At 39.1% G+C, this 9,583-nt stretch overlaps 1 protein-coding gene across 2 annotated transcripts; it reads left to right on the top strand.

Moving 5' to 3' along the window:
* The first annotated feature begins 4,709 nt into the window (after positions 1-4,709).
* Positions 4,710-9,527, top strand: LOC146489080 (nuclear factor NF-kappa-B p105 subunit-like). 2 transcript variants are annotated; one of them, XM_085106053.1, is made up of 6 exons: positions 4,710-5,258; positions 5,809-5,914; positions 6,089-6,323; positions 7,536-7,624; positions 7,965-8,266; positions 8,790-9,527. In XM_085106053.1, exons 1-6 carry the CDS (start codon positions 4,846-4,848, stop codon positions 8,803-8,805), a joined length of 1,161 nt encoding a protein of 386 aa, XP_084962179.1. In that variant the 5' UTR covers positions 4,710-4,845; the 3' UTR covers positions 8,806-9,527. The 2 variants fall into 2 exon arrangements, with proteins under 2 accessions (XP_084962179.1, XP_084962190.1); XM_085106064.1 differs by having other exon boundaries at positions 4,711-5,258; positions 7,965-8,213.
* Positions 9,528-9,583: the final 56 nt, after the last annotated feature.

Here is a 9,583-nt window from a genome sequence, read left to right as displayed (position 1 = left end):
AGTTTTCCTGTCTCCGTTACATTTGGAGACATGTGACATGCTGGTCAGGGTCTTCAGCTCGTTGCTAGCGTATACAGCATAACTCAGTGTTGATAGGCTGTGGACCCAGGATAGGGGGTCTGTGTCACTAAATAAAAAGTAAATTTATTTATACACGATAAGATTTAAAGCTAGAAGATGTGGGGCCGTGTAATCAAACAAATATTTTAAACAGAACGGAAACTCTTTAAAATCACAACTGACAGTGAGGCTTACCAGTTGGCTATTTACGAGGTGTGGCCGAGGATTTGAACAGAGGATTACCCCCAAACAAATCCAAGCTAGTGGCCAGAGAGGGGACTCAAACCTATCACTGGACCACGTCGCCGCCTCACTTGTTTGGACTTGTTTTGAATAATAAGTTATTAGAATATATAACCAACCAAGCATGAGCATAAAGAAAATTGAGTGTAAACGAGTGCAAGAAAGGAAAATCAAGAAACCTTTTCCTTTTATTATACTTGTGCTTGTGCTTATAACATAACTGATGTGAGCCGGTGTGCGGATATTGACTCAAGCCGATAAGTATAACACCTCAGTGCTTGCTCTAATGCTTGTGCTTATCTTGCAAGTGTCAATTTGAAAGCATGAAGGTAAATATCTGAATCGCGCCGAGGGAGGGGGAGTTGGGTGGGGGTAAATACCAGCGGTTGGATTTTACCTAAACGCCATTTTTCCGCCACTTGACATGGCTTTAATGGAAATATCTCGTTCACGTTTCAAGTTTCAATGGGCTCCTGAAAAACTCTATCATCATCCCGTGAATCTGTGTTGTGGGGTGCATGTTTTGTGAATTTTTGGGTGATTTTGGGGTATATTTGGGAGGAGATGATTTTTCTAGAAGGATTGGTAAAATTAAGAGAAATGAGAGATTTAGTGAAGTTTTAAAATTAGAATTTGCAGTTAATAATTAATAGACGGACATCAAGTTAGTCCACTAGCAACCTGGGGTGCTCTTGCGTGGGTATCAACTGTCTGTTAGTGTTCCAAAAATCATTTTCTTTCTTCTATCCCTTCTTAAAACCTCTTCAAATTTCATTCAAATTTAGGTGAAATCCCCCCTTAAAGGAACATTCAGTCATTTTTCCTCTTTCGCCTAATTTCGACTCGCATTGCTCCGGGAAGTACTCTTTTACACTAAGTGACGAAATGAACAAAAAAGGAGAATTTAAAATAATTTGCGATCAGGTTTTCGGCCGCATTATTATTGCGAAGTCTGCTTCATTGTTATTTCAAGGAGCAACCTGCGTCATCTGCAACTTAGAGAGGGTTAGTTTCTCAAGAAATTGTGATGCTGCGTCGGTTGGGAGAAGAAACGAATGTTTGGTTTTATCAATGACTCTGAGTTCTGAGTTCATGAGTTTATAATTTGTCCACGGTAAAAAGATTCGAGTGTCGACGTTTCGAGCGTTGGTACTTCGTCAGAGCAAATCCTTAGCAACTGTTGATAAACCAAACATTCGTTTCACTTTATTGGTCGAGAGAATAAAACAACAAGCAACAAAACAATGGCCTAGATATAAAAACAATCAAGCTGCAGGTTATTATCAGGGTCCAGTGAGAGATAGATGCAGATGTACTTTATTTCAAACTGTATACAGCTATTTCGACAAAGGTTGTCCAAAAAAGAGTAAAAGAGTCTGGGAAATACCCAATAAATTTCAATAAAAGCTCAGAATCCAAACTGCCCGCCATCTCAAGTCTTCGTTGTACGGTCGAGGCATTCTGGTGGATTCTGAGCTTTTATTGAAATTTATTGGGTATTTCCCAGACTACCTTTCGGCATTGTCGCGAAAGCGTGTTTACGCTTTTCATTTTGGACAACCTTTGTCGAAACAGCTGTATGCCCTGATGTGAAAAATTAGAACTAACATACACCAAGCCTCTGACAACTCCCTACAGCTTGCGTGGGATGTTTCGAATCCGTGAATCTCGTGGGCTTGGTTATTTCAAACTATCCTGGTGTGACAACTCCCTTGTGTGGGATTCTTTTCCTTGAGTCTCTTGCATGGGCTTGATTCTCTGATCTGTCACTTTTGCCTATTTTGGTATGAAAATGAAATAAACCATGTACGTTGCTCAAGCGTGTCGGGGCAGTGTCAAGTACTGCTGAGCTGAACGGGGCATTCCCACCAGAGTTGGATCGAATGTGAAACATGCGCGTACGGCTAAAAACATCATACATATGCTGATTCAGCACTAACTATATAATTTCAAGCAGGCGGTAAAAGACATTGTTGTCTGTGCTTTTGAAAGTCAGGTGTAAATCCCGTGTTTACAATTCACTCAAAACTAACCCAAGACAAGCTTTTGTAATATTAAAAGCGAAATTACAGTTCCCCCGTGGTGTTAAAACTTTGCCAAACTCACAAGAGACGCACTGAACAAAGCAAACCAAAGGTGTAAACTCCAGTAGAACAATAGTGTCCTAGGCAATAAAGGTAGAAAACAAGAAAAATATACGTCATAGGTTTTTACACCGTGCCGGTATCGTCCGAAGTTGCTACGGCCGATAATCTCTTCACGGCTAATTCTGGCTTTCTGCATGTCAGTCGCCCAACGAAGCCAAGAAGTTTTGGTTTCCATTGAACATCCTAATATGAGGAAGAACGGAGAAGAAAAAACTTGACAACGATATTAGTTTAAGAGGTCTGTCGATATTATCAGGCTACTCTGACGTGCTACAAGGAAATCTTACCATTACGGCGGTGCTAATCTTAACTTGTTCCATATTCAACTACCCGCCGGAGAGCGTTTACTCTTATTTATTCAGTCACTGACATCCATTGGATATTATCGAATTTGAGAAAATTCTTTTTCTTATGTCTTTATGTCTTCTCATATGTTATTAGGACTTAGCCTGCGAGCAAGAGCTTGCTCGCAAGCTAATTAAGACTTACAAACAGTTGTCCAAGTGGATCAACAAAAGAATAAGTTCAAGTTAGGACCTCAAAATAGCCGGACGGTTGTGGTCATATCAACAAAGAAACCAAAAGAGTATACGTGAAAAGAACTCCAGGTTTCCTTGTGAACGAATTTCTCCGTTATTATTACATCCATTTATTTTATTCATTTGTTTTATTTTTATTGTATATTTTTTTTTGTAGTTAAACCGCAAAAGGTCACAGACCTTGTTCCAAAATCGGCTACCATTTCAATATTCTTTTGTTGGTATTCAAATTAGCTCTTACCTCGTTCTTAAGCTTAAAAGTCAAAAGAATATTTTATCTTGAGCGAGGCAAGAAGGGCTAATTTGAATGCAGACAAAAGAATATTAAAATGGAAACCATTTTGCAACTGAAGGTTTATAATTTCCCGAAATGTGTTGAGGCACGTCGCTGATCATGCAGCCGGAAAACACGGGCTAATCTGCAGATTTAAGTAGTGCGATGGTATATACGCTTTTAAAACACTCTTGGTTTAACACTTCCCACGGTGTTTTTTGTCAAGGGACTTATATAGGACAACAACCAATATTGCACTTTCATGCTATTGTTTTGCTAACACTGTGCGTAAATGAGTGACCTTGGCTCACCGACCATCACGATATCAAAGTCCCTCGAAGCCCCTAATGTTTCATGTTGAGAGATTTAATTTCGGACTTATTTCCCGCCTGATAAGTAACTAGTTTCCCTTCAACGATTCAGCACAAGGCCATAAACCAGTCTCTTATCTTAGAAATTAAATTGGTTTCAGCTGACTTCGGTTCCTAACTCTTTCAGTCTCAAATGTACAATGCAAGGCTAGCAGAGAAAATCCCTGGGTGGACATTTCAGAAGGTTTCTCACAAATATTTATCCCGGGATTTATGTAATAATAATCCTGTCCTGGCCTGATAAATACACTGGAAAATGAAATGCAGTGTTCAGCAATAAAACAGCAATCCGTGCACTGATGTCACGAGAGAAAAGAGCTGTTTCGTAAGTTTTATTTATTAGATCCCACTGATCCATCACGAGTGTCTTGTAAGAATTTTAAAAAGCATAAATCATCATTATTTTAAAGATGAATTCATCATGAGAAACAATATAACTTACAAATAATTTTTTGTTGGTGAAACAATAACTTACAAATAATTTTTTGTTGGTAAAAAGAATCCTGAAATATCATCTGAATTTCCTCGATGAAGGGTATTTCACCGACACCGATTTCTGTTTTAAGAAAATATACCTGTCATGCGTCGGTACGCCAGCTTTCGAACAGACGTGACTTTTTCGGGGTAGAAATTTTGCTTTTACATTCCCCTAAAAAATCCCCATGGCGAAGGCGTGCTGAATCGCGATATGCCCGATGTTTCTAGTCAAGAAAAAAATTCAAGTACATGTACCCTCTCTGCCGAAAATAAATCACAAACGTGAAATACGTAAAAAAAATGGCGCATTTACGTAAATAATACAAAAGATCGCTGTTCGAGCGTCAGCAATTTGCGTTTTGCGCAAATACGAAGTCCAGTTTTTAGGGGAATCCCCTAATTAATAATCCATTGTTGATTTGCCAAGAACTTGGCATTCCCATCATTCCTCCACGTTTCGAAAATAAAGGGTTGCCCCCCAGCTTTTTTCCCCAAGGTGTGAAAAGGGCCGTCGATGATTGGTCGATTTGTATGCAAAACCGGTGTTTATTGGTCAGTTTTTATCACGTGGATAATGAGGGAAATTTCCCTTCGCATTCAGCCAACGCTATATACTCGACGATCCGCCATTAGCGGTCCTTCCAATCTGTACCAGAATTGTAGCAGGGGCTTGTCGTTTACCAAACGACTGTAATTGTTAAGGTTGGTAAGGTATAAAAATTCGCACTGAAATAATGGATTCCGTTCAAAAACAGCGTAAGCTTATCCCTCGCGGAGCGCAACCCCGTCTAATTTTACAACAGAAGCTTGCCGAGGCCCGAAACGAATTCGAAGGGAAAGCAGTCTTGGCTGGCGCAGGTATCGATCAGTGTGATTCTGGATTTGGCGACGATGAAGAACTTCGGTCTCGAAGCATAGAAATAGGTTGCGAGAAAGATATCAGAAGTGTTGAAGAAAGGACGCATAATTTAAGCATCGACGATCCTGAGACAAACATCAGACATTCCTCTCCCGATTCAACACAGGAGGGGCTTTCGCAAAGTGAAGAACTTTATCTAAATTATGCCCAGCGTAACGATGTCAGATATCTTCTAGCTCAAGATCATGCCAGAAGACTGTTGTTTGCTCAAGATGACGATGGAGACACGTAAGTGAAATTTTTGTAAATGCTAAAATTCAGTGAAATTATAGCCGTCTTGATGTCCACGTCGACCACGTCCGTCTAGTGACCTTTGTAGTTAGTAAGGCCTTTCGTTTAGGAGTTTTATGCTTGGTGTTGCTTTCGTTGCCTCGGTTTATTATGTGAACATAAGCGTAACTTTTCATGCCTTTTATTTCAAGTTTTGAAGCTATTTTACAAAGTAATGGTTTTCTTTTTGAACTCCGTGGCAAAAATATTCGTTGCATGTTGTTTGCATCGTGTTTATCACGAGACATTACCGTGTTATGCAGACTGTTATGCAGGAAATGTTGTAAGCTCATACAATCAGTCAAAATCAGAAATGTACCATAAAATCAGACTTCCCTTTCATGGAAAAAAAAAACTCCTCATATTTCCATTTTTCGTTGTGTTTTACCCTTATAAATCCCCGAAAACACTGCCAAATATAATAATTCGTTTCGCAGAAATCCTGGAAGTCAATATGGCGGACTTCCTTATCGATGCGAATTACTCATAGTGAATATTTTTTTTTCAGGGCACTGCATCTATCGATTGTAAACATGAGACCGATGGAAACGGACGCTATTATCTCTGTTGCGCCGTATAGAGAATGTCTGGACATGTGCAACTACCTCAGACAGGTATAAATAAAGCAAAAACTGCAAATGTGGTGATGTTTTTCCATGATTCCCCTGCGTCATTAGCGCTGCGATCTCTCGAGCAGTTGCTAAATAACGCATGTGGCGGTCCAATTGCGAGGATTTTACGTTTATTTTTAAGAAGAGAATAGACGAAAATTTGTTTTGATTTTGTAGACGCCCCTTCATCTCGCCGCGGTAACCCGACAGCCCGCCGCTCTGCGAAGGTTACTGGAAGCGGGAGCTATACCCGACATTCCCGACCGAAATGGCCGAACAGCTTTACATTTAGCTTGCGAGCAAGGAGATTTCGACTGCGTTAAAGAAATTGTGAGGCCTTTACTCGAAAAAAGGTGGAGTGAAGAAGTGAAAGAGAGAGTCTACAACATGCTACACGAAAGAGACTACAATGGTAAGTGAATTGAAAAACGTAATTTGAAACTTGTAGACTTCGCTTCTTTATCAACCAGGAAATTGTTAATTATTCAGCTGCGTAGGTGTTTCGATGGATGACTTCAAAAACAGGGGGTTTTCCCACAGGAAAAGAAACTGGAATACTGGAATGTGCTTTCAAAGCAGAAGTTTGTTGACACTTTCCGTTTCTTGGGCAATTTTTTTTGTTTTAGCGGGGGTTTCCCCCCCATCAGTATTGAAAAGGAAAGCATAAATGCTTGGTGGCAGTTTCGGTTGACATTATTATTCCCCTAAGGCTATTAATTCCTAAGAGTATTTGGAATTAAATTTTAACGCTGTAAAGTTGACAAGAGTCACCAGTGTGCACTTTCTTGATTTATTGCTAAATTCTCAGAACCAACTTTGAAAGGAATGTATGGGAATAACCGGGGAGAAGAGTAATACTAGGTTGGCATACTTAAAGGGGCAAGTCCCTTCCTTGTCAACAATCAGTTTATGAAGGGAAAATTTTATAATGAAGGAGGGTGTGGTGTGTCACATCAAGTACTAGGCATAAAGGGAAATAAGAATTTTTCTTGCTTCTCCATCTCATGGAACCTAACCAAACTCTGCTTGTTCTGGTCCTCCAATTTGGCCCAGTTTGTGTCGACCAGTCCGGTTCTCAAAACTCACCAAAGGTATTCGGGCCCAATGTTGTTCAAACGCATTTCTTGTTGATTGGTGGAAATTTTTCAAAAACAAGTTAACCCCATGTGTTTCTCCATCTTGTAAAGTTTTCATCTTTTTAAGGTAGCTTTTAAAATTGTCAAAATTCGAATTTCTGAAAATGAACGTTGTGCCCATAAAAACGTTTTTCGGGCCTGAGATGCTTTTGGGAGTTGAGAAATGTACAGTCACCGGATGTTCATTCTTTCCTGAGAAAAACATTGTGTTGTCATCTATATACCTGCAAAGAAATATTTTTTAATTCCCAGGCTCTGAAAAACAGAACAGGAGTAGTAAAAGTTCAAAAGGGTCTTGGGGAAAATTAATGTGAATTTAGCAAAGAATCATCTACAGATGGTAAAATCGCTCGCTGCTATTACATTATATAAGAAAAGACTTCTTTTTCTTTTCCTTTTTTCTGATACTCATACCCACCCTTGTCCTGTTTATTGCTTGCTTGAGATTTTTCAGTTGTCTTATTTGCATTGCTGTATTTTCTTTTCAGGGTTCACTGCTCTCCATAGTGCTGTGTTTAAAAACAGTGTGCAAATTGTCAATTATCTGGTTTCTTTAGGGGCAAATGTCAATGTGCAGGTAAGATCCTTTTTATTAACTAATCTTATATAATGTTGCTGCCTCAGTCATCCAAATTTTGTTTCATTTTGTCTTGGGCATCCTTTGCCACCTGGCCCATGTTTGGCAACATCCTTGCAAAAAATGTCTGTACTGACCTACATGTAGTTTAACTGGAAATGAATGGTGACTAAACCTAATGCAGATACAATTTAGCTTGTTCCAGTGCATGTGAGATCATGAAGCTGTTTTTATAGGGACAACTTGGGCTTTGGGGGGACGCAAAGAAACAAGACCCAAAGTGTCAGTTCTCAGTTTCGTCTCAATCAAGTTAATTTACCGTGATATATTTTTTTTGCAGGATGGCAAAAGCGGGCGCTCAGCTCTTCATCACGCTGTTGAAGCAGGCAACTTGTCTATGATCAATTGCCTTTTGCATGAGTGCCATGCTGATCCCGATGTGATGACATTTGATGAAATCACACCGCTACACATTGCCGCTGGTCGGGGTATGGAATCAGTTGCTGCCTTGCTTCTTGCAGCAGGAGCTGATCCAAGAATGACCAACTATGAGGGTGAATCACCGATAGATGTAGCCACCACAGCTCAGGTGATTACTAAAGAAGCCCTTAATTTTGCAAGGCTATCCCAGTTTTCTGTCAGGTGAAGAGTGTAAAATATTGTAATTAATCTTTAATTTCATGTACAGTGTACACCTGTGGTTGTTACCTTTTTGTTGCTAATGAAGTGAACTCCGTACTCAAAAACAAACCTTACGGCGACCCTGTGTAGACATCACATTTTAAAAAGGTGCCAACTTGGATAACAGAAAACATTTAAGCAGATGGGGAGCAGCCTCATACAGCTGTAAATACCTTTGCCTTAAGATGTGTCCACCTAAATTCTGTTGGCTGAACAGGCGATAGTTTGATATTTCTACTGTATTCTCACCATTAATTAAACTGTCCAGAAACAGCTTGTGAGCAGATGGCAGTTCTGAGAGAATATGATTGGAATTGCTTTTATGTGATTTGCATTATGACTTAGAAAAGATGACCTCCTTTTCAAGAAAGCTTGTTTCAGTTCAGGGGTTAAAATAAGAATGTTGTCATCAATTCTAGTAAAGGTCATTATTTTTATTCCTTTTCTAACAATTCTCTTTATATCTATTGTTTATCCCTTACAGATCCGTGACATGGTAAATGACAGTACCTAAATCACAGCAAAAGTGGGAAGGATCATTCAAGGATTTTTAGGTTTAACTTGTGATTCACTTGTGTCAGAGATTGTCCTCAGACAAAAAAAAAGTTTAGAAGTTTATCACCATCTTGGCATGTTACTGCTTTGTTTACACTGTACATGCCTTGTTAACAAAAAACATTTCTAGGCAGTGTAAGAAAAAATGGTGGTTGTACATCAAAACTAATCATTCTATTCAGACGAGTTTGTGTGTGAAGGGGGGGGGGGGATAGACCATACTGTTTCTAGTAATTTTTTCCCCTTAATTTGATCACTATATAAACATAACAAAAAATGTTAAGCAACAAAAACTCCCATTAGAAGGCGATTGGCTAGAGTAAAAACGGATTTCTGCAGCTAGTACACACTGTTGACTTTTAAGGTAATAATTATTTTCAGTATTTCAGTTTGAGAGCAAAATTAATGCACAATGAAGTTGGTCATCATAATTCTAGAGGAATGGTCCTTGTATACATACTTTAACTGAGGGCTTTCTTTTTTTGTTTTTACAACGACAACACAATAGGCAGTAGTGACCTGTTGCAGTCACTTTCTTTGTTCTAGACAATTTGAGTTGTGACAACAAGGGAAAATAGCTTGTTTCCCGATGGAAAACTGTCAGCTCTTGTCACATTTGCCTGGCTCTGAAATGTTGAATTCAAGCAATAAACACCTAATGATCAAGTCTCTTTATTTTATTTTATTTTTATTTTTTGTTTTTGTTTTTCATCTTGTGTTGTT

This window comes from Pavona decussata, unplaced genomic scaffold, assembly GCF_977016875.1.
Source record: "Pavona decussata unplaced genomic scaffold, jaPavDecu1.1 SCAFFOLD_6, whole genome shotgun sequence".
Lineage (NCBI taxonomy): Eukaryota > Metazoa > Cnidaria > Anthozoa > Scleractinia > Agariciidae > Pavona > Pavona decussata.
The sequence above is the reverse complement of the archived record's forward strand: the minus strand, read 5'-3'. Positions and strand labels throughout refer to the sequence as shown.

Excerpts from the sequence above, each read along its gene's own strand:
- LOC146489080 (XM_085106053.1), top strand. The coding sequence starts at position 4,846 with ATGGATTCCGTTCAAAAACAGCGTAAGCTTATCCCTCGCGGAGCGCAA. Across the intron at positions 5,915-6,088 it reads TGTGCAACTACCTCAGACAG|ACGCCCCTTCATCTCGCCGC; the intron begins GTATAAATAAAG and ends TTGATTTTGTAG. Across the intron at positions 7,625-7,964 it reads GGGCAAATGTCAATGTGCAG|GATGGCAAAAGCGGGCGCTC; the intron begins GTAAGATCCTTT and ends TTTTTTTTGCAG.